The 25,098-nt window shown below is 37.0% G+C and overlaps 2 protein-coding genes across 2 annotated transcripts; both read right to left on the bottom strand.

Moving 5' to 3' along the window:
- Nucleotides 1-17,928: 17,928 nt before the first annotated feature.
- On the bottom strand, nt 17,929-21,420 carry LOC113301638 (probable cinnamyl alcohol dehydrogenase 1). Its single transcript, XM_026550425.1, has 6 exons — nt 20,821-21,420; nt 20,434-20,547; nt 20,092-20,322; nt 19,381-19,666; nt 19,060-19,210; nt 17,929-18,352 (listed from the first exon to the last, which is right to left on the bottom strand). The coding sequence occupies exons 1-6, from the start codon at nt 20,901-20,903 to the stop codon at nt 18,156-18,158; spliced, it is 1,062 nt and encodes a 353-aa protein (XP_026406210.1). The 5' UTR covers nt 20,904-21,420; the 3' UTR covers nt 17,929-18,155.
- Nucleotides 21,421-22,873: 1,453 nt separating this feature from the next.
- Nucleotides 22,874-23,553, bottom strand: LOC113304422. The gene has a single exon (XM_026553526.1). It carries the CDS (start codon nt 23,397-23,399, stop codon nt 23,010-23,012), a length of 390 nt encoding a protein of 129 aa, XP_026409311.1. The 5' UTR covers nt 23,400-23,553; the 3' UTR covers nt 22,874-23,009.
- Nucleotides 23,554-25,098: the final 1,545 nt, after the last annotated feature.

Here is a 25,098-nt window from a genome sequence, read left to right as displayed (position 1 = left end):
ATAAATTCATAAATCTTAATGCGTTTAATTAAATTACATCTTGAGTGAGCTACTACTAGGTGGTTTGGTGAATAGAATCCGGTAGTCGAGAACTTCTGTATCCGGTGATACTAGGGATTTAGGGATTTAGCACTGAGCTAGCTGCTTTACCTACGGTTGGTGATAATCTGCGACTAATAACATGTGGATGAAAAACATAACTTGAATCATTGTTTTGCAACGAAGAAGGATTCCTTGATCTAATCTCTCTTATTGATTTCAACTTTATCTTTTTAATTGTTTTGTTTACTCTTTTACTTTATAAAATTTAAAACTCCCCTTTTTTGTGACATTATAAGACAACTAAAACCTCTTGATCCTCGTGGGAACGATCCTTACTATCGCTATATTACTTGTTAATTAGTGAGAAAAATATTAATTAATTTGTTGTGGTTACGACACACATCAAAATTTGGCGCTGCTGCCGGGGAGCAGCGGACGATTTTTAGTTGTTTTTATTTTATTTTATTGCTTTATTCTGGCTTTGTTAGATTTTATATCATATCTAACTTAGTTTTTGAGAATCTTATTTCAGGTACCAGTTTTCCATGTACGGTGGACAAGAGCAAGCATATTACAACAATCAATACGGTTTTCAACCTCAACATTATGGCAACTTCCAACCATCTTTAGGATACAATCAAAACCAATCTTTTGGCTATGATCAATTTCCTACAAAACCTTATGGATATTCTCATACATATCAACAACCTTGTAGTAGGTATGTAAGTCAAGCACCAAGGTGGGATAAGTCTACTTCTAAATGGATTCATTCGAGTTGTATGAAGATTATGAAAGAATTGCAATATATGCGACAAATACTAGACCAACTTGACAGTGATAAAAAGAACGTCGCACAAACCAATTTCTGCAACACTTTTTCTTATCCGACTCTGGATCGTAGTTATGATCATTCACCCATTCAAAGGGAAGAGTCCTGGGAAAGAGAACCTATTGTATCCAACGGTGGTAAGCGTGTGAACGTCAAGAAACTTGCACAGAAATTTTACAAGTTGGAAGATGATGGAACCTCGGAAGAGCTTGTCGCAGAAATTAGTAGGACCATTCATATGGAACTTAAACGACGTCTGGATAAAGGTTATGAAACCGATGAAGATTCTTATTATGGTGAGTCTGAAAGTGAAGATGATTGTCTTGAAAAGGACCAACCTTTGGAGACTTTTGATGACGCTAGTGCAGCCTACTCAAGCCTTGATCTTAATAATGATCAATCACCTATTCAAAAGGTAGAGCTTGAGGAAGATGCAATTAGTGCTTTTAAAAAATTCCTTAGGGAAAGAAATGAGTCCGCGGTAGTGTATGAGCGTTGCAACAATGAGGAAGTTATTCCAACTCCGGATCATAATAACGATCCTTCACTTATTCAAAAATAGGAGATTGGGTGTGACTTACCTATTGTTATAAACGGTGTAACACCCTCACAAGATCTTACAATTTATACCGATGAAAATCATTTTAGTGAATGGCCCGATTCCGATGATGAGAAAGTTGAAGATATGATGCTAGAGGATGAAACCAAATTCATTGATTTTGTGGAAGACCCAATTGAACTTGCCAATGATTTTAATGATGCCGAGACTTTGGTTAAAGTAGAAAACGACGAAGAATGGTTGCAAGGTTTGATGGAGGACCACGATATACAAGAGGTAAGTAATTCACTTGAATTTTTTAAAGATGAAGAGGATTCCGTAATACAAGAAATTTTGCAAGGTTTGTCAAACCCTTTGCATATTGATTCTTCTCCTTTACCTCTTATTGGTTTGAATGTATGTGCTTCGAAAGTATTTTTGGATGATTTTGTTTCTAGATATTCACCATTAGAAACACTTGATGCTAACACTATGCAGGTTTTCCAAGAGGAATACATGGAAGTTCCCAAATTCTATATTCTTTATGCACTTACGAGTGTGGACAAGACTAAGTGTGGGGGAAATTTCTATCGAGCGATAACATTATTACTATTTTATTGTGCTAACATTTGTATGGAGTTATTGTTTGCAAAACAGGTACTGTGGGTGGATCCCCAAATTTTCAGATTGTTAGTATATGGGGAGTGAATCTTACAAGAAACCAAGTCGGGCCGTCGACTTTAAAACAAGCGCTAAATGGGAGGCAACCCATAGGTTTTGTATTTCTTATCCTTATCCTTTTACTTTTTATTTTATTTTCTTTTTGTTTTGTTTATTTATTTTTTCTTGTTCCATATCATACTAGGATTTCCCACTTTGACTTTACTTGGATGATTCAATTACATTGAGGACAATGTAAGGTTTAAGTGTGGGGGAGTGGTTAAGCATATTTTAAAAAAAAAATTGCATAAAACCTCCAACTTTTAGAGATTTTAGAGTCACTAGCATAATTCTAGGTATGTTTACATGGAGAATTCTGACCGACATAACTGAACTTGGAAGTGTTAGGGAACTAAGTTCGGATTTCTTGCTTGTTAGAGTGTTAAATAATGGATTTAATCATGCCGGTGATGCAGATTAGGAGCAGGGAGACATGCATTATTAGAGTTGCTGATCAATCATTAGTGGAGACTACCCTATTTATATCATGCGAGGCACCGACCAGATTTCTTTATAAATAACTAAAAAGCTTTCTTTTGAGTGTGTGTCACCGTACATTAATTCCAGGTAGAATGGTGAGCTACCCAACCTCCCACCAATAGAAGCACTACTTTTTGATCTCTTGAGTGCTAATTTTGTCAATCATGAGGGTGACGTCTATAGATGAAAGCCTCCTTCTTGTAGTTCGATTTGCAGTTAGCACCATTCTCTCTCTCGACAACAACGGATCCATAGAAACACCATCATCATCAACAAGGGAGCGACATCAAAATCTACAAGGAAAGTTGAAAACTTTCAAGGTTTACAAGCAATGGAACAAGAAAAGAGTAAATTTCATATCCAAGTAAAGCAACGTATAATGAGCGGATTTTTATATATACATGTTGAAGACTTACATATAAGGAGCGTAATTTTATATCCAAGTTGAAGACTTATTTACAAGAGCAAAGAAAAGCAAAAGGTGAGAATTATTTAAGTTTATGATTTCGAGACGATACAAGTTGTGAAGAATCAAGCGGTAAAGTACTTTTCCCACGGCTATGGTTTGTTTTATTTTCACTTTGTTTTGTATTTTATTTCTCTTGTCTGTAAAAAAAAAAAAAAAAAAAAAAAAAAAAAAAAAAAAAAGACAAGAGAAAAATTTATCATTGGTTTTATTTATTTAATAAGCCGCGGGGAAGGAAAATCTATAAGGAAGTTTCAACCGACAAGGATTTTAAGGTAAATAGTTACAAATTGTCAAGGATCTATGAAGTTCAAGAGTTTATCATCAATAATTGGAACCAAAGACGACGACCAAGAAGATGAGGACAAGGAGTCGAAGACGTTTCTATTGGATGCCGTGAGAGTGATGTTATCATAATTGGCAATCGGATGTGAAGGTAAATAGGTAATCTCATCCTCGATAATAGTGGTTGATTTCCTTTCTTAAAGATCGTCAGAAAAATGGTTTTTCAAAACTTTAAAAGATGTGGGTTTTTAAAATATTTCGGAAGTTGTCCTTCCCACCATTCAACGTGTTGCAGGAATTATCTCTTCATTCCTACCTGCACACATGTGAGAACCATAAAAGTACGTCCTTTGAGTGCAATTTCATAAACCCTTTTTGCGGAAGCAGAAGTCGAGGCGAAATGCTTATTGATCGCTCTCAAACATGCGTTCTCTCATTATGGTGTGGTTATTTCTCACTCAACATTTAAGAATGAGAATATGTTCTTCAGTATTTCTAACTTCTTATTACTAGCATGCAGAAACTCTATGTCCTCATAACTCTTTGGATGCTTGGGACGCTGGAACGATTTGAAGTTGTAAGTTTTAGTTTGATTTGCTCGAGGACTAGAAAAGTCTAAGTGTGGGGGAAGTTGATAGGGTGTAGAATACAACCTATTTATTATCTATTGTTTATGCTTTCTCTGCTATTTTTCTTGTAAATTATGTATTTTACGCATGTTTTTGAGTTATTAGGTATTTTGGAGTCGCACAGAGGAAAAGAAGAAGAAATCACCCAATTTGTGCGAAATGGGCAATATTGTCATTTCATAGGCGACTCATTTAATGAAGAATTTTCTAGACTCATCTAGACTCATGGGTTTGAATAATTGGGCTTGGATTTGGAAAGAGAAGATGGAAGATTTGAGAAAAACTTGGATTTGGAAGTTGAGATACAAAGGGAAAGTGGTGTTATTATGGAATGAGGATTCTATTCCTAAGAGGATTGCTAGGAAATTGAAGCCTATAAATAGAGAAGTTCTCTACACAATTTTTACACACCTTTTACACACACAACACTTCTCTTTTCTTTATTCTTTGTGTGAACTCCTTAGCATGAGTAACTAATTTTATTAATTAAGGATGAATTCCTAGTTCTTAATATGTTTTGAGTTTTGTTTTAAATCTACTTTGAAGTTTTCACATGATTATCGTTTGTTTTTACTAATAGGAATGTTTATACATTCATGGTTGATTGATAGGTCGTTTATGATGCATACTAAATTGATTTGTTAATTGATCTAAAGCTAGTGAAAGTTAGGGGATAAGTAATCGTTTCTTGACTCTTTACACAAGTAGCAAACACGAGACCTTGCGGAGGGATTCCGTGGAGCAATTGTGTGTAGAAACAACGTTAGCAAGTAGACCTTGAGCTAAGAGTCTAACTACTAATATCAACCTAATAAATTCATAAATCTTAATGCGTTTAACTGAATTACATCTTGAGTGAGCTACTACTAGGTGGTTTGGTGAATAGAATCCGTTAGTCGAGAAATTCCGTATCCGGTGATACTAGGGATTTAGGGGTTTAGCACTGAGCTAGCTGCTTTACCTACGGTTGGTGATAATCTGCGACTAATAACATGTGGATGAAAAACATAACTTGAATCATTGTTTTGCAACGAAGAAGGATTCCTTGATCTAATCTCTCTTATTGATTTCAACTTTATCTTTTTAATTTTTTTTGTTTACTCTTTTACTTTATAAAATTTAAAACTCCCCTTTTTTGTGACATTATAAGACAACTAAAACCTCTTGATCCTCGTGGGAACGATCCTTACTATCGCTATATTACTTGTTAATTAGTGAGAAAAATATTAATTAATTTGTTGTAGTTACGACACGCATCAGGCACCAGCATCGAATTGTTATCACTGCTAGGATGAAATAGAGTGATTGAGTTACTACAAAAAAAAAAAAAGGTTGACACTTGGATAGCAATATGTGTGTGTTCTCCCTGTCTCCGTCGCCTAAGCAAGCGTGGAATGCAGGATCTATGGGAATTACCATGTAATCTGCTGACAAGAATCATGAGCTTAGACCCAAAAGATCCAATCATATTGTCGATTTGAAGAAAAAAAACAAAAAAAAAAGAAGAAAAAAAAAATTATTAATGTGTTGAATAAAATCGATCACCGGTTCCCTTGTATATCCAGTGAATTGATCTAGAATTAAGTTTGTCGACCACTGGTTCCTTTGTATATGCCAGTTGTGTTGATATTAGTATTCAGACCAGTAGCTCAATCCAATAGGATTTTTAGGTTTGTTTTGGCAGTGACCTTCAGACAGATTTGGAAAACACCGTTCACCTTAGTCAACAGTCCGCCACCATCTACTTTCTATATCCATCTTCTTAATCTTTTCATGTGATTGTGGTTGATTAGATTCCGAGTATTTTGGTTGTGTTAAACTTTTCGAATGAAGCTTTATCACTAATTTATGAATTGGATGTGAAAGTGGGTACTTCCTCTTGTAATCATTGATAGTATACCAATTAATAAAAATATTTAGTGTCATTCTTAAATTTTCACAGGTGGCTGGAGTTTGGAAGTATAGGTTTTGTAGGTACACCTCTTATAAACCTTCACGAGACTAAAACTCATCCACTAGGGACACCTAGGGGTTCAAAGGCCTGTTATCATGCTAATAGTAACCGTATCCTCGACGACATGGAGTTGTTTGTATGTTTTAGAATTATTTTGTTTGATTTGCTCGAGGACTAGCAAAGTCTAAGTGTGGGGGAATTTGATAGGTGTCTAAAACACCTTAATATTTATCTATTGTTTATACTGTTGTTGGAGGCAGATTATTTCTCATTATTTTCTTTTATTTCTTCATCTCTGTCTGAAAAGCATGTCGGCCTTAGTGATGCAAATTCATTGTCTGAAAAGCATGACAACTTTAATGATGATTAGAAATTGAAGAGAAGAAGTGAATCTGAGAACTAAAAAACGGCTGATGTTTGTGGAAGATTCATCGAAGAAGAAAGCGTTCATTTGGAGCGGAAAGGAGAAAAAATATCAATTCACAGGCGAGCGAAGCTAGCCATAGTTGAGCAAGGAAGCGAATACGCAATCGGTTCCCCAAAACCGACAAGCCATATATGACCTCAGGTGGCCCACATCTGAGCAGTGGGTATCTTGAATAATTTCACTCATTACTTGCACCTAGAATTCAGAGAGATATCATTTCTATCATCATTACTGTATCTCTCATTCTCATCTTGTCCATGATGGCGGCACCGTTACTGGGAGAAAGGAAAAGAGGAATCAACAGGGAAATCAGGGATTGTTGTTCGAGATCATCAGGGTGAAGCTGGGTATGAAATTGGAACTGATTTTGAATTAGAGATAAGAGAAAGGAGATAATGAAATTACTGACATCAATTCACCTTCAGGTTAGGGTTTTTCTGTATTTGAGTTGAATAGAGAAATTAAGAGCTTGGGTTTGTGTTAATTTGTAAAAAAAGTGAAGAAATTGAATTTGCTGTGATGGTTTTATGGCTCGATTGGAAGAACTGAACCTAGGGTTTGAATCTGTTATGAGTTTGAAGCTCAATAGATAGAAAGGTTGGGTTTTTGTTGTTCTTTAGTGAAGGTTAAGAAGAATTTCTGAAGCCGAGATGCCTGAAGTGACCAGGAGATGTTGTTGTTGTGTGTTGGCTCAAGAAAGGGATATAGATGTATGTTTAGGTTGATATGATTGCAGGTCAGCTGAAACAGGGATTGAGATGCTGAATAATTGCAGGTGCAGTTACTATGGCTTGTGATGAATTGTTGTAGCTGGAGCTACATGGAACCATTGAATGGCAAAGAATGGTGGTATGGCTTGAGCTATGAGATGATGCTGCTGGCTTGGTGATGGTAATATGTTGGCTTAAGATTGTGGTGCTACTGAGAGCTTGTGTTAAATTGCAGAAGAAGATGGAGATGGAATTGAAGGTGGCGAGGCGATGCTGATGCTCATAGGACCTGGTGGCTTGATTGAGATGGTGACATAGAAGTATTTGTCAGAAAAAAATTGTTAGTTGTAGTTGGGTTTCTGTAGTTTGAATGGTTAGGAATTTGTTGGCTGAAAGAATGTACTTATAGAGAATGGTGGAGTCAGCTGTTGTGTGGTTGTAGAATGAGCTGCAGCTGCAATTGCAAGTAACTGAGCAAGTTAGAAAGAAGATGAAATGTGGACTGAAGTGCAGTTACATGGATGTAGCAATGATTATGTATTGTGAATTACATGGAATGTGCTAGCATTGTGCAGGTGGTGTTTGAGGCTTTGAGCTTAAGCAGTACAAGATGGAGTTGTTTGAATGTTAGGAAGCTACAGGTTGATATTGGCCTAATTGTGTACTCTGGAGTTATAAGGATGGTGGTGCAGTTCAAAGCCAAGAAAGGTTGCTGGTGCCTGTTGAGCCTTTATGTGACACGAATGGATGTAAGAATGGGTTTATAGATGAATGTTAGGATCCAGGTACAAAGTGAAGTGGCAGAGATTCAAGTTACAATATAAGAGGATGTTGTCGATGTTGTTCTTGTTGATTCAGGATTGAGAAGCGCAGAAGATGTTGCATGAAGCAGTACTGGACAGAGCTGAAGGTGCACAATCGAGAAATTAAATATGGCAGTACAATGAAAGTGTGGCTGAGGTTGTATGCTTCATATGGTTATGCGAGGATTTTCAAGGAATGCAGCGCCATCTTGGCGCGAGATTGAGCAAAGTCCTGTGGTGGTTCCGAGGTATAAACTGTAGGGGTGCTGTGATAGACATTTTTTTTGTCTAAGTTGTCCTCAATTTTCTGTATTGTTGGTACTCGATTTCGTACTTATTATGGTTTTTTTTTTGTATTTGTAGGTATTTTTGGGAAATAAACATTTTTGGAAAATTCGGCTCGAAAAGTTGCTCGGGGCACCCTGGAGGACATTTGCTATACGGACCCCAGATTTGGCTAAGGATCACCCATGGCTATGTGTAGCCCAAATTCATCCACAACACCCATTTTCTATCGGCACCCCCACTCTGGTTAGGGGGCCACCCTTCTTCTTCATTTGAAAAGTGAAAAATTGGCGGGAAAAAATTCTTTTCACATGCGTAACTTTTGAGATTTTCTGGGAACGATTATGCACGAGATTCTCATGAATCTGTTCGTTGGTATTGGTTGGATATGACCTGTTTCGGTCAAATAGGAATGTTAGACTAATTTGAATCGACAAAAATGGAGGAGGAAAGCACGTGGAGGATAAAATAGAGGTGAAGATATCTCGGGTTTACTATATTCTTCTCCGTGATATTTGGGAGATGGTGTGTGTCTGAAGCTTCTGTAACACCATCTAATACGTGTATTAGTTGATTTTGGAAAGTTTTAAACACAACAGACGCGTGAAGGATCAACAAAAGGAAATAATCCCATGAAAATACGTTTTATTCATTACGGAGATATTTGGAGTTATGGTGAGGAATTCTTGTGCCTGAGAAGTATAAAAAGGTTGTTGTGGTTCATAGAAGGGTTACAGAGTGATCGGGGGAGATACCAGAGCAAAGAAACGTGAGTTTGAGAGAATTGCTGCTGCTGCCATTGAAGAACATACGAAGAACATAAGACCACAAGGAGCAGTCGTAATTGCTACAGTGATTGCGACACATATTTGACAGTCGTACAAGCTACAGTGCAACGACAGTTTCCTTTTATCGTTCTCTGTAACAGTGTTTTGCAACAATTAAAAACGTTGCAAACACCTGATTTTCATCATTTTCTCTCCATTTCATCTTTGTAAACAATTTTTGAAGCAATGAACAAATATTTTGAGCGTGTTTACACAATGATGAGCTAAACCCATCCTCTGGGGCGAATGAGGAAGCTATTTCACCAATGAAAAGTGGTAATCTCTAATTTATGCAATTATTATATGATTATTTGCCTGGATAAATAAATTGATAAAATGGTTTTTGTTAAACAATTGTCATTTCAAATGATGGAGCATGCTAGCCTAGGGTTTTGATGTCCCATACTTTCGATCTACAATTGTTATTTCTAAAAAATCAACTATTGCAATATTAAGAATCAATTTGAATGCATGATTTGCATGATTATAATTAGAGAATATAAATCACTTTGATATTGGTAAATAGTGGATTTCATAGCCCCAGTCTTCTCCATATTTTTCATATCACTTTTATTTAAGTTTGTTATATTTTTAGTCTTAAAAATTCAATATAAAATTTGTTGCTTTCACAAGTCTCAACGAACCTATTACTACAACTCAACTTGAAATCACATCATGCTGGTAGTGATATCTTGAACTTGAGTTAAAGTTGCAGAATTGGGCTGAGCTTGGTTGCAGTTGAGCTGAACTGAGACGGCAAAGGTTCTGGTGGAATGATGCACCGTCATGGATGGCACTGGAGCTGTTTATGGTGAAATTTCAATGGAACCGGTTGTGTGTGTGATGATTGGTTTAACAATGAAGGGGTTAGTGATTTATTTGGTTAGATGGAAACTGGATGAAGAAAAAATATATGGATAGACCTGAAATGTTGCCGTGGTTGGATGTGTACAAGGTATGATTGCCATTGGCTAGGAGTTGGTTTGAAGTAGGTTGTCAGTTCTTTAGAACTGACAAGCCAAATATTCAGTGAGCTAATGGGCTGGACCGGAATTGCCAAGAGTTGTGGGCCGAGTTAAGACAAATATGTGGTCAAATTTTAAACGTGACCAGTTGAAGCAGTTAGGAGAAAAACAGGAAGTCTATAAAAGGGTTTCATATCTCATATATCGAATATAATCTCTTCTTATACTTGGTTCTAGGGTTTAGGAACATGATAGGTTTTCTCTTCCTTTTTTTTATGAACTCCTATGCTATGAGTACCTAGTTTTATTATTGGTTTGAGGAATAAGTTGGATTTCCAAATATGGGGTTTTATGCAATGAATTAGTTTTGTCTCCATATTATCGTTTATGATTCACCATTAATATTGTTACATGATTTGAATGTTTGTTTGGTTGAGTCTAGAATCAATCGAGTTAGTTTTCATCTCTATTGCTAGATTAGGATTTATTATACGCAAAAGTGATAGATTCCTGATTACAAGTAGCATAATTGTGATTATTGCTTGTAGTGATACATCCTAGTAGTCACAAGTGAGTCATAACCTTTGTTAAATCGGATTAGTGCTTTTACACGTTCGATTGCTTTGATTTGCCTGATTACATAGAACTTAATGCATCTAGGGAATTAAACTTGATTAGTGCTTTTACACGCTAGGTTATTCTCTAAGATAGAATTCATATTCGCATCTTTTAATGTGTTTGATGATGACAAGAGGAGATTTGCAGGATATACTTGCGATCAAGATATCTTAGGGCCTTTGATAAAAGAGAGATTAAATATCAATTCTACTTATTGTTAAAAAAGCATGTTTGTGAATGAAGATGAATCCTTAACCAATATCTGCTCTATTTGATTTGCTTGTTTATTTATTTATTTGTTTTGTTTTTATTTTATTTTAGTATATAAAAATCAGAAAACCCCTCATTCGTATTTATAGGAAACCGAAACAATTTGACAACCTTAGTCCTCTCTGTGGGAACGATCCTTTCTTGCCCTTGCTATATTTATATTTTGAGTAGTAAGAAAGTGTAATTTATTTTTGACGCCTACGACAGCGATCATTGTACTTATGCAAGAAGCTAGAGTTATAGCTTTTTACAGCAAGCCACTTGGTCCCAGAGCTGCTGCCCTATCCACTTATGAGAAGGAGATTTTAGCAATTTTTCAAGCAGTAACTAAATGGAAGCACTACTTACAAGGTCAGCATTTCATTATTAATACTGATCATCAAAGCATACATTATTTCATGGAGCAAAATATTTCTACAATCTTGCAGCAGAAATGGCTTATGAAATTTTCTTGATTATGAAGTAAAGTATAAAAAGGGTTCAGAGAATAAAGTAGCTGATACCCTTTCTAGAAGACCTCACTTGGCTGCTTCCTGTAATTTATTATCCCTATCACAACCTGCTTGGGCACAAGAACTAATTGTTAGATATATTGATGATCCTCAGGCCCAAAAAGCTTATAAATCAGCTCACAATTACTCCCCACTCTACCACTTCCTATTCATATACAAATGGAGTATTGAAGTACAAAAACAGGTTGTATGTGGGCCGTTCTTCTACAACAAAATCCAACATTCTTCAGTCTCTCCACTGCTCAGCTGTTGGTGGCCATTCTGGTATGCAGGCAACTTATATGAGAGCTAAATCTTACTTTTTTTTGTCCTGAAATGAAGAAAGATATCATATGATATGTCTCTTCTTGTGATGTGTGTCAAAGAAATAAAGGGGAAAATACTGTTCCATATGGCTTACTGCAACCACTTCCCATTCCAGATCATGCTTGGCAACACATCTCAATGGATTTCATAGAGGGCTTACGAATGAGTGACAGGAAATCAGTTATTTTGGTGGTTGTTGACAGATTAACAAAGTATAGCCACTTCATTGGACTCCACCACCCATACACTGCTTCTTCTGTTGCAAGAGAATTCATTTCACAGATTTTCAAGCTGCATGGTCTACCATCTTCCATTGTTTCTGACAGAGACAAAATCTTCACAAGCAACTTTTGGCAAGACCTTTTTCAAGCCCTTGGCACTCAGTTGCATCTCAGTACAACCTACCATCCACAGACTGATGGTCAAACTGAGAGAGTAAACTCTTGTCTTGATAGTTACTTGAGATGCATGTGTGTTTACCAACCCAAAAAATGACACTCTTGGCTTCCACTTGCAGAATGGTGGTATAACACCAATTACCGCACCAGCTTAAAAATGTTTCCATTTCAAGCATTATATGGGTATCTTCCACCACATTTGGTTTTTCCCTCCACTGCTACCACTTCTGTTGTTGAGGTTGAGTCTTATTTGAAGCAAAGAGATGCAGTGCTGGACTTACTCAATGATGCCTTACATAAATCTCAAGAGAGACTGAAGTTTTATGCTGACCAGAAAAGGACTTATAAGGTATTCTCTCTGGGGGACAAGGTTTATCTGAAACTACAACCATATAGACAGACATCTGTGGCTCTCAGAAGAAACTTAAAGCTGGCTGCAAAATACTATGGGCCATTTGAGATCATGAAGAAAATTGGTCTAGCTACTTACAAACTACAACTACCAACAGAAGCAAGAATTCATCATGTCTTCCATGTATCACAACTGAAGCAGCACATTGGTACCACTCACATTCCTTCTCCTTCACTGCCTATATTGGATTCAGATGGTCCGTTTCTTGTCATTCCTGCAGCTGCCCTTGCTTCAAGGACTATTATGCGCAATGGAATTTATGTGCCTCAATTACTAATTTAGTGGACCAACTCATCACCCTCAGATGCTACATGGGAGGATGATAAATACATTGCTCGCCATTTTCCTAAATTCCATCCTCGAGGAAAAGGATCCGTTGATGGGGAGGGTGTTGTCACATACCTTTTACTTCTATAGCTTACTTAGTGGCTGCCCCGAATAATTGTATGACTGCCTTAATAATTAGTGACGTGTCTTCCTTCCATTTGGTGTTTGTTTCGGGTTAGGGTTGGGACACACGTCTGTTTGGGATTAGTTAGCATTAGGGTTTTATCTCCCAATCATTTGAGTATTTAAGTTGTAATGAAATCCTATTTGGGGACTAAGAATGAATTAATAAAAGTTGGCTGCTGCGGAAGAAGTTTCTCTTATCCATCCAATTTTCGTTCGTTTCCGTCCAAATTCAGTTCAACTCCGTTGCTTTCACTCTCGATTTCACTAAGAACGGTACACATCGCCGAGACCAACATAGGAACGAGCGCCAGGGATAACACATATCCATGAAGAGAATTAGCCATGAAGGCGATATATTGACCAAGAGAAGAGGAAAAGGAAGTTAAAAAAAAAAGAGAGAGAGAGAGAAACTTGTGATCAGACTAAGAAGAAGAATTGTATATAAATGGAGAGGGCGTAATTCACGATGCAGCCACCATTCACATCTCTCCTTTACATGTTATGACATACGTCAATTCACGATAAAAATGAAGTACGGGAAACGGTGACCCCCAGGCAGCTCTGGAGCACCTCCCAGAGAAAATACAAACTTGAAACGAATCCTGGGGACTCAGGAACCAAAGACCAGCATGGCAACATCCACGAGACAAAAAGGGGTAGGGAAAGTAGCAACAAGGAAGAAAAGCCTAGCAACAAGCAATAAATAATACTAACATCAAAAGAAAATCCACAAGAGGCAGAGTTCCAAAAGAGAAAATCAGCAAGCGTAACAACATTGATAAACTAAGAGTAACCAGCAAGGTAAGCCGCCCCAAAACGGCACACAACATTAGCCGACTATCAGCTCACGACAACGGGCAATGTCCATATCCACGGCTTCCGCCATCAGACGCCCCGCATCACACTGAATGACAGCTTGAGATAATTCCCAGTGAACCTCGCTTATCAACCTACGGATATCTCGCATGACTTTACCCTTACCTCTTACACTACGAGCGAGAGCAAGAGTGCCTTCATGTTCATCACACTCCCTACGTGCTTTGTCTAGGCGAGTCCTCCTGAGAGTCCATAGTTCTGCTCTTAACACTAGTAAACGCGGGAGTTCATCTCTGGGATAGGGCAAGTTTAAGAGCGCCGAGACATCCGCTAGGGATAAAGTGTACCCAGGAACCCGCGGAGTCACCTGATTAGGGACATACGAACGACAATCAGCGATGGCATGATCCATAGTCATTGTCGTTAATGAAGACTCCATGAGAAACGAATTAGCAGCGTACCGTGCTGTGACAGCGTCATCTAAAGCGCGATCAATGGCAGATGTCATGTGTCCTGCCCTTTGAGCCGCTTGATGCACTTCATAACGTTCTGCGAACTGGGCGCGCATGGAGTCCCTGTTTGCTAGACTGTGCTCACGAAGCGTCTTGACTTCGGCCTTCACTAACAATAGGCGCCCCAGTTCCTCCTCCTTGAACATTGAGACCAGCGCAGGGATAGGCGCTAAGGTCAAGACGTACCCATGAAGGGAATGAGCCATCTAAGCAAAATATCCGACAAAAAGAGGCAAAAATGGAAAACAAGGTGCTTGAAACGGATGATTGGATAGAAGGAATGATACCTTTATATAGAGGAAGTGTCATCATAAATGATATGGTAACCGCCCCGCCTCTTGCGACGCGTGGTGATCGAGAATGCAGAATGATTTGACTATCGAGTCATTTAGCAATTGACCCAATAGTCAGGGGACTAATGTTGATACATGAAAATAATACCCCTTAACGGGTTTGGGGTACCCCAGAGGGACGATTATGTCAAGAAGGAAATGTAGGGACTTGGGGACTAAGCCCAAGTCCAACAAGAAAGTATCCATTAGAAGGAAGGATAAGAAAGGAACTAGTAAATAAGAAAGAGGTTATATTAAGGAAGGAGTGGCATTAGAAGTAATTAAAGAAGTTTAGGACACATGGCACGATGTCATAAAAGGAAGGGGTTTTTGGAAAGTCTATATAAAGAAGGACAAGGTATAATGGAAAGACATCTCTCTTTCTTACTATTCTTGGTATAGTGAGGTCACTTGGTGTAGCTAGGACGGGTAGAACCTAAATCCGAAATCACTCTTCAACAACCATCATTTACCTTCTAGCAGTTGTTATTATGGATGATTGAAACACCCTGCAAATGCACTTTCATAACCAAGATTTGTTGTAATGTATTTTAACATGGAAAACAGTTGAGAAACTCTTAACCCTTATCATCACATAAAAAGATTTAAGCTTTACCATTTTTTTATTTTTTGATCATTTTATTTCTTTATGAACTATACGCATTCAATTTTTCCAAAGTTATAGATAATTTCTGCTAGCATTTCGTTGTAGAACAATGACCAAGGTCTAAGATTTTGGGATTTCTTAACAAATTATTCAGAGAACGAGTTTCATATGGTCTCTGTTTTCCAAAATATGGATTCATCTATGAACGTATATGAACATATATAGGGCTAAGAGTTGAGAGGCCTCAATTTCAAAGGTATGGTTGGAAAAATACACAGGTTTTCATAAGGTGAAATACTCCAACCCGTTAGCTTTTCCAGCTAACCTGGTTAACTAATTTACATGGGGCATTTTGACCGGTCAATAAGGTTTGAACCTTATGTCTCTTAAACAGCAAAAAAAAAAAAGTAACATAGGAACCACCATCACCACCTGAACCACTATCACCACGTCAGCGCCATCATCACCGCCTGAACAAACAGCCCCCACGACCTAAACCTTAAATCTGAACCATCACCACCCCTTGAACCATGAGCCTAATCCTGAAACCTGAAACCAGAATCCTGAATTTTGACGGATAATTATTGTCCTTTTTTTCACAAGTGGGTCAAATTTGTGCCAAATTAACTACTGGTTTGGATGGAAAAGCTAACAAATTTGGGCATTTCAACTTATTATGAGAGCCGGGGTGTTTCTCCTACCAATACCATAAATCTGAAATTGGGGCATGTTGACCATTTTTCGCAATACAACACTAACCAGCCAAAAACCTTATTTCCTTCAAAACCCTTACTTGTTTAATGATATCAATTTGAAATGATTGAACAACTTTACAGGGGTAGTCAAATGAGATTTTGAATGACTTCTATGGAGTTCGCAAATCTACTGTTAGTCCATAGAGATTTTTGGAGAGTCTTTTAATGTCTCTTGTTATTGGTTAGAGACTTTTTTTAAGTCATTTAAATTCTCCGAAACTCCATATTATTGGATTAGGATCATAAGAGTCACTCCAACACTCTTGTTATTCGAAGGAGAATTGAAAGTCATTGATTTGTTGTTTTCATAGATTTTGAGAGACTTTTTCTTGAAAATATGCATGATAGAAATCTCTCCTTAAGAGGTGATATTTTTGGAAAATTTTAGATTCTGGGAGTGAACCATTTTTCCCCCTCCTTGTGCATTAGTACACTTATAGGCTACTTGTGCAGTAATAAAACTCTGCATAGGAAATCAGTGACGAGATAGCATAGCAAATAAAATGTGGGATGAATGGAATAAAGAAAATGAAAATTTATGCATCAGATAACAATGAGATTTATTATGCCAATGGACACATATTTCATTAGGTATTCATGGTATACTTTTATAATTATTGTAAAGTGAATAATTTATAATTATTGTAACGTGGATAATAAAAAAGTTGGTAGATATTTGGAGTCAATCAGGGGATATTATACAATTTTTTGTCTCTATAAATCACATAAACCCCCTACAAGTCTCTTTTTTTTTGTCTCTACAAGTCACAAAGACTCTTTAAAATACTCTTAAAGAATCACTAGAAATCTGTAGATTGAAATCTCTAGATTTTCAGAGAATCTCCGGAAGTTACTCAAATTAAAAATCTATGAAAATCCATAGAAATCTTGTTTGACTACCCCTGTTAGTTAGGCAACTAATTCTGTGTAAACTTAGCAATTGCAATTTGAGAAACATTATCGAGAACTGAAGTTCGAAGAAAAAGAAGTTGAGATTCCGTTCACCTAAAAAGATTAGAAGATGACAAACAAGTGTTTATAACAAGGTTTTCCATATTTCCCATCCCCATTTTTCCTATTTCCTATCCCCTTCACAATTTTTAGAATGAATTTACTTTTGGATTCTAGTTTTTCCTATGTACCACCTATAAAAATCAAATTGACTCTTACCATGACTTACCATTTTTACCAGTCTTCTTCTTCGTTTTTCCCTCTTTTTTATTGAACAAAACCAAAAACTATCTAGTTAGAACCTTAAATTAGATTCATGTTAATGGTTATTATAGTACACCGATTTCTTTATCTTGTGTAATTTAATTTGCTGAGACATACATGAATTAATCGGTAAACTATTGTTATCCGTTATTGAAAATATAGATAAAAATATTTCTACCCTATTCAATCGAATATCAAAAAAGATTATGTTAATCTTATTGAAAGCCCTTTTTGTGAACAAAGTTTAGAGGTTAGTAGTTAATCTAAATAACCACTTGTTCAATCGGTAACTTTTTAATTTAGGAATAGGTGGGGACTTGGGTTTATTGGTTAATCATTTTTTGTGTGGTGATAGAAGCACATAGATCAAAGATGTTAGTCTGATTTTGCATCCAATTACAGTAAAGTACCGACTACCGATTGCACTTGAACTTAAACTACTCAGTCGTGTACATCAAAATAGGCTAATCATGTCACACAGATACCATATACAGTAGATCCTATTTAGACGCACTATAAAAATATTGTTGTATAGGCTATACAAAAATCAAATGAATCTCCATTAAAAGAGTGTCTAGCACTTGCAAATTAACTCTCCCTAATTTCGATATCGGTACCAACTCTTTTCTAGCTTAATTGATCTCAAATAATCCTTTGAAACAGTGACTAAAGCTAGTGATGAATTATAGAGATAGAGTTGGAGAGGTAATGCTTCGGTGGTGAATGATGTATTATGCTTTGAGAGATGATTATAAGTGTAAATTGAAAATTAATAGATGAGATTTAGGATATATGAAATTTCTTTTGGATGGTACTTAGGATAATTGGGATTAGGAATTAAGGCAGATGGGAAATAGGAAAAGTAGGGGTATGAAATAGGGAAAACCTATAACAATGGTTTCCAATTTTCTGACACATGCTCAAAAATGTATCAATGAAGTGTGGCAGTGAATGTAGAATCTAGTAGTTTCTTGTTTTCACTTATTCACTCATTTCAAAGAACCCTCAATATCAATGACGAACCGGTACTTTACATCTCTGTTTATTAGCCTTTCGAGTGCTTCATTTGCATACTGAATCGGGATAACTTCAATCTCAGGGTGTATTTTATGTTCTGCACAGAAATTTATCATTTCTTGTGTATTTTTTGTTCCGCCTGTCACACTTCCAGCAATTGTTTTTGATCCTGCAGCAAAAAATTGTCAAATTCTATGATTACTCAAACCGTAGTACGAAGGAAGTTAGAAGAATGCAATGTATCAAATTGGGCACAAAACCATGAGACAAACATAATCATACTTGAACTGATAGATACTGATCTAAGGTATATTGATACGGATATAACTACGTATTGGACTCCTGTGAGATTAAAGCATCTATTATAAATGTGTATGGATGATCCATGCGAGACTGATCTTGGAATAAGCAGCTAGAACTGCTTCGGAAGCAACTCAATGTGTATATGAATCCATTCACTACTCGACCAGAAGGTAAGTTGGGTAACTACAAGAGTTCAAGCTGTTGACCCTCTATACGTAAGGGATATGTCTATCTACAGATTGCACATATTATGGAATTAGCTAGGTCCTTTCTGGCTGACTGGAGACATTTTTATATATGTGTCCCCAGATTGACCTCTAAATGGTTGCACATGCGTTGGCATCCTTGACAACGCCAAAGGCATCCAAACCATGATTACTTCAGAAGATTCACCATGTTCTGTTGCTTCTTTTATTTCTGCAAACTCATCCCTTCTGCCGGCATGTAATTATGTTTTTTCTCATGGTTAGGTTATGCCTCATCTGGCAGGTTCAGCCTGCCTAATTTACCAATTTTCTTTAAGAAAAGGAGAAAAGAAATAGAAAAAAGGAAGATGATGTATAAGGATTGTACCGATATTAAGGCTCACGGGACTGAGCTTAATCTCACTTGGAAACCCCACTAACACTAGTGTGCCGTTTGTTTTCAAAAGCGACATGTATGGATCGAATTGGTGATCTCCTGCTGCACAGTCAATAATGAAGTCAAGCGACTTTGCACCGTGCTGCAGTGAAAAAGCCTAATGGTAAAATAAAGTGAATAATGCATGAAACAGCACTCCCAAATAAAAGAGTCATGATCCACAGTGTATAATGTGAGAAATGAGGAGGATTTCATGAGCAAACTTTCCAAGAAAACAAAAGGGGGAGAGGAAGAATCAACTTTTTGTATTACCTTCATCCGTTGTTCGTCGGATGAGATCACAAACTTATCTGCTTTAAGGAGACTCAAGGCTTCCTCTTTCTTAGACATACTTGTGCTGAGAACTGTCACGTTTAATCCAAAAGCCTTACCAAACTTGACAGCCATATGACCAAGACCACCTAGTCCAATTACACCGAGGGATTTTCCTGGTTGATTCATCTTATGGCGAATCATCGGTGAGTAAACTGTAATTCCAGCACATAACAACGGTGCCGCTGAAGCTAAAGGATAGTTATCTGGAATTTTGTAGCAATACCTGTTTTTTTAAGATCACCATGATTATAAGTGAAACTAAACAAAAGAGCAAGATATTAAAGGGGAAAAAAGTATAAGCTTGGAAGTATATTATGATGCTCCATTCCTCAACAGAGATCTTTGTTACTTTATAATGTAGTTTCATCAAACGACTCGTTTAAAAGGCATGGTAAGAGTACTCAGAAGAAATTACCTTTTCTACTACTGTTCAAGCTAGATTTCAAACAAATGAGAAAAACATGCACTAGAATTAAAATTTTGAGAACTTGCAATATCTAAGATAACTTTGAATGTTTTTGCTAAAAAGCTCAGGTAAACCAAAATTATATTGAGTGGTATGACAAAGAAACTATAATAAATCTTAAGAACGCTGGAGCCTAGAGACAAATAGACAGATTATAAGTGTAACAGTGTCATTAAACTTGCCTTTCATGAACAACAATATAACTAGAGTATCCTCCTTTCGTGATTGTCCCATCCACATCAACACCATTGAAGGTGTAAACTGAACCTTCAGAGCAATGATTTTCAAACCCATCATCACAATATTCACAATTTCTACACGTACTTACATATGTTCCCACCCCAACATGGTCACCAACTTTGAATCGATGATTATTAGGTCCAACCTCTGTTACAATTCCAGCAATCTCATGTCTAATATGTACAAATAGAAAACATATCAGATGATAAATTCTGTACTCAATGAAAAGAAGAAACCAAATTTTCAATACGGAGCAATAAGTTGAAAACGGATAAAAGACATACCCAGGTACCACTGGGTATCGAGAATCTCCATATTTATTCTTTGTCCGTACAACATCAGCGTAACAAACTCCACAGTGTGTAATTTTAATCGAAACATCATCAGCTCCAACTACCCTGTATGAATTAAGGAAACGAGATTCAAAAATTGCTGGAAGGTAACTTGATAGGTAGATGGACATATTATATGGGTATTCAATGAGTAATCAACTAAAATCACTTAAAAGACCATTTTGTTTCTGTGTGTGATTTATTCACAGCAACTATAAGAAAACACCTTTTTTCTACTCACCATATGGAAAGAAAAAAAACGGAAAACGGAACTATGATGAGCTTGAAGAAAGAAAAATCCAAGAATGAAATCCAAAGAAACTGAACATATAAATATACCTGCGATTGAATTTGTAAGGAGATAGAACACCAGTTGGATCTCTTGCTGCCCATCCTAAGCAATTCCCCTCCTCGGTATTCATTAGGGGAAGATACTACAAAACCAAGCTGAATAATCTCTTAGGCAGAGAAGTAAAGAGAAAGATCCAGAATCAGCCGGGAGTTAACGATTCATAACAGTCCCAACTTCCGAGAGCGTACGCACTTCGAGATGTTCCGCATAATTGGGACAGGCTATCTTCCATCCGATACACACATGGCATCAATGAAGTCTGGCTAGGGATTGACTACATCTACCTCAGCCTCGTGTGCGCAGGACATAGGCCCGGGATGGTTGTATATAGGCCTATGTCCGTAGGCTACATTTTGACACTCATTTTGGGAAAGTCCAGATTGCAAATTGGTTGCCGGCTGTTACTATAACCCGTCTTGATGATATTATCCACACTCAAAATCAGCTCCTTCCTAGTGTCCTCCTGTATGTATCTTCAACGATCTTTTGCAAAAATTGGATGAAACTAGTATAGTCGTGCCTTTCCAGTTCCCACTATTAGATTGGAGAGAGAGACAGAGCTTCCTGTATCTTCATTTATTTAGCTCATGGGCAACAGCTACTGTTCGACACCGCAAATTTAACGAGTTTTTGCCTTGCTGGGAAAAAGTTATTCTAATATAAGGTACCAAATGTTGCTTTTGAGGGTGGGGAAGAGACAAGGTTGATCTTTGAAGAAACTTCATTGAGAAGCCAAAAGGAAAAATTGCAAAATATATTCCTACACAGGCTACACCTATGGACGAAGTTGCATTTCTAGGAATCTCATACCGATTCATTGAACGTATAATCACTGCCGCAATTTTATCTCATACCAATCCACAGAATTCATTACCAAATCCGACATTCTAATTTTCATTTACTGTAAACTCATATTTTAAACTTTAAGCAGAAAGTTTGAAGTAACGTGACATCCAACCAAAAAGAGAACATGACAGATAAAAGGACAATCGCCAAATAAAATAAAAAAAGCTTTTTGTAGTTGTTTTATCTGATTTAAGCTTCTGGATTTCTTATCATAATTCAAGGATCAAAAAAACGAAACCAGCAGAATTTTGTGGAAATTCTAGGAAAGTTTCAATTCTTTAACATAAGAACAGACTAATGTAACACTACTGAGCCTGTATTGCAGAAAATCTATGCAGAGAAGGTAAATATCAGAGATTTTGTGTTATGCCCTGGCACAAAACCTCCATTACAGAAAGGAACAAAAAGAAAACAGCTGTGTCACCGTGCAATTGTTAAGTAGAGCCTCACCATATCTTTTATGAAGTCCCTCCCTTCTTGAACAAATTTCCACAATACAATAACTATGTCAACATTCAACATTGCACAGAGGACTCCGCACCGCATACTGTGGTGATGATGCCATGAACTACATGTATGGGATGTGGCATTGGAATGATAACAGCTTTTCCACTTAGGTCTATAGTAATTGTGAAAGCAGAATTCCATATAATTATCGCCATTCACCACAAAAATGCTTACAGAACAAACGAAATTAAGGGTTCCAGCAGATTGTGTGCCAACACACTAAGTAACAAGCTAATACATGAAAGCTTCTTTGTCATTTGAGACAGAAAATAGGCAAACTTTAATGCATTCAGTTCCAAACTTTAATGGAACTAAGCAATCTTACCTGCAGCCTGCTTTAGCACTGCCCCTCCCAACCTCTGATTCTATATTAAGATTTTGAATGGTAATATTTGCTCATTCCTTAACCCTAAAAGAAACTTCTAATGCAGTGAGGCAGCATAATGTTTTAACAAATAAGAATTTCAGATTTTAGAAAACTGTTCACAAGGTCTGGATTAAGATTTTTAGGGATTCGATGGTTCATCTAATATGTCTCAGTCACATTGCTTCCATTTCAGGGCTTTCTTCTTTCGAACTCCCCTAAATCAATCCAATCACAAACAACCTATAAGAATGTTCCGACTAGGTTATCAGATAATTGCTAAAACTATTACTCCAAACCAATCCAACCACAAACAAGTAATATGAAGAATAAAATCTGAATATTACGTATCATATTCAAAGATCAAAAGAATCACACAAAGAGAAGAAGAAAAAAGCCGTGATATTTCTCTTGTCTACATACATACAAATAAATTCACAAATACCTGAAATCAAATGCTCAAAATAGACCGAACAATACAGAAAACCCTAAAACAATAAGCCAAACAATATGTACCAAAAGAAGAGCTTGCCCCGAAACAGGACCATTGCCACCATTACCAACTTCACAGAACCCTAATTTTTCAACTTTGGTACCAGCACAATAAGCATCGGCACAACCACACCAATACGTTACACCATCAACACCACAAACTGGATCCGTACGAAAACAATTGACTGGACAAGAATTAGGAACCGCTGATTTTTCGCATACCCCAGATGAAAATACTTCTTCAGACGGTAATCGAATTAATGAGATATCTTCTTTTTCTGATTTAATTTGAGGAATACAATTGCACAAGATTATGAATATAACCAAAAGAGAAAATGGGGATGTTAATGATGTCATTTTTTAAGGTTTGGCGAGCTAGGAGAATTCGCTCGCCTTTACCTTGAAGAACTTTGATTTTCTTGTTAATGGAATACTATGAAAGAGAATGAGAAAGAAACCACCGAACAAAAGAAATGAATGTTTCCAGCAAGAAGAAGTGTTTTTGTTTTGTTTTTGGATACTTTTCTTTGTCGATGTGGGTTTCGGGTATTGTCATCAACGTTACGAAAAGCCTGGCAGATCCAACGGTTAGAATAAAAGCGCTTTAAGTGAACAAATAAATAGGCGCCACCTGTTGAGTCGGTTACTGGTCTGTGCTTGATCAGGCCACCAATAGTAGGCCACCAAATAGTTGGCAGGTCAACTAATCAACCACAGGAATCGGGACTGACAGTAGCTTATCACTCTTTTTAGACCCAAAATGCTTGACCCTCCTCGGACTTCAACAGGTTCACGTTGTTCCATGTGAGAGGCATAGGAGCAACTACGATATGGTTGGACCACATCATATAAGTACAGGGTCTTTTTATTTTTATTTTTGAGACATCTCCTATATATGATGAGCTTCTTATGTACTTCATAAGCTGCTCTGGTTCACTGTGGTATCAAAGAGAAAGTACATGGTCGTATATAGTAATAATGACATATACGGACCACTTGCTTCAAACGATGAAAATAGGGAATGAAGGAAAGGGAATCTTATTGATTCTTTTTAGTTCTCAAAGTTTTGTTACATCCAAAACAGAAGTATACACTACTGTTTATAAGAGGGATTATAGCATGATATAAGAACACTTGTTGGATTACGTGTTAACATATTTAGGATATACTTATCAGCTAAGATTTGAAGACTTATCCTTTGCCTAGTTGGTTAGTTTAACCGAATAGTAAATCCAGTAAAATCCTTAATATTGAAATGGTGGGCACTCATCAATGTCAAGCTTACATAATACTCCCCCTTGGACCACCATTTTAAGAATCTTGTCAAAGCTTTGCTGGAAAAATTTGATGGGACAAAATTCGAACAAAAATTCGTTGCTTCATTAAAACCTTGCCAGAAAAATCCGTTTGGGACAAAAACTGGTCGAAGTAAAAGAGTACAACTACTGGATGTTGCGGTGTTGGCCGTCGGGAACTTTCTGTCTTACCAAAACAGCATTAAGAAAACCTTTTAGGAAAAACCCGAACTTAGAGTGATATTGGTCACCGCCATGAGATACTTCCTTCGTCAAAATTGCGTCAGGAAAACCATTTTGGACAGAGCCTAAACGCGTGGTTCAGGAAAACCACTTGGGACAAAACCTGAGCGCCTGAACTAGAGAATACATGTGGTTATCTGGTAACCACATTTCAAGAAAATTTATGGATATACATCTTTAAGATGATGATCACTGCTCTAAGTCGTTATCTCATTAAAAAACTCGTCAGGAAAACCCATTGGGACAAAAACCTAAACGTAGGAAAACATGAATCCTCATAACAGTGTTGGACCCGCAGATGTTACCTCGTTAAAACCTTTCCCGGAAAAACCTCGAGGGACAAAAACTAGGACGAAGGAAAAAGAGTATAACGTTTTGAACTGCGGATAACGGCGGACTCGCATGCCTCATTAAAATCTTAACAAGGAAAACCCATTGGGACAGAAACTTGCCTAAGGAAAAAGAGTACACGACGTAATGTCCAACAATCCCAATACCCATAGTCTTCTGTGGCTTAC

Source organism: Papaver somniferum, chromosome 8 (genome assembly GCF_003573695.1).
Source record: "Papaver somniferum cultivar HN1 chromosome 8, ASM357369v1, whole genome shotgun sequence".
Lineage (NCBI taxonomy): Eukaryota > Viridiplantae > Streptophyta > Magnoliopsida > Ranunculales > Papaveraceae > Papaver > Papaver somniferum.
The sequence above is the reverse complement of the archived record's forward strand: the minus strand, read 5'-3'. Positions and strand labels throughout refer to the sequence as shown.

Excerpts from the sequence above, each read along its gene's own strand:
- LOC113301638 (XM_026550425.1), bottom strand. The coding sequence starts at position 20,903 with ATGAATACCGAGGAGGGGAATTGCTTAGGATGGGCAGCAAGAGATCCA. Across the intron at positions 20,323-20,433 it reads CGATACCCAGTGGTACCTGG|ACATGAGATTGCTGGAATTG; the intron begins GTATGTCTTTTA and ends TGTACATATTAG. Across the intron at positions 19,667-20,091 it reads TATATTGTTGTTCATGAAAG|GTATTGCTACAAAATTCCAG; the intron begins GCAAGTTTAATG and ends TTAAAAAAACAG.
- LOC113304422 (XM_026553526.1), bottom strand. The coding sequence starts at position 23,399 with ATGACATCATTAACATCCCCATTTTCTCTTTTGGTTATATTCATAATC.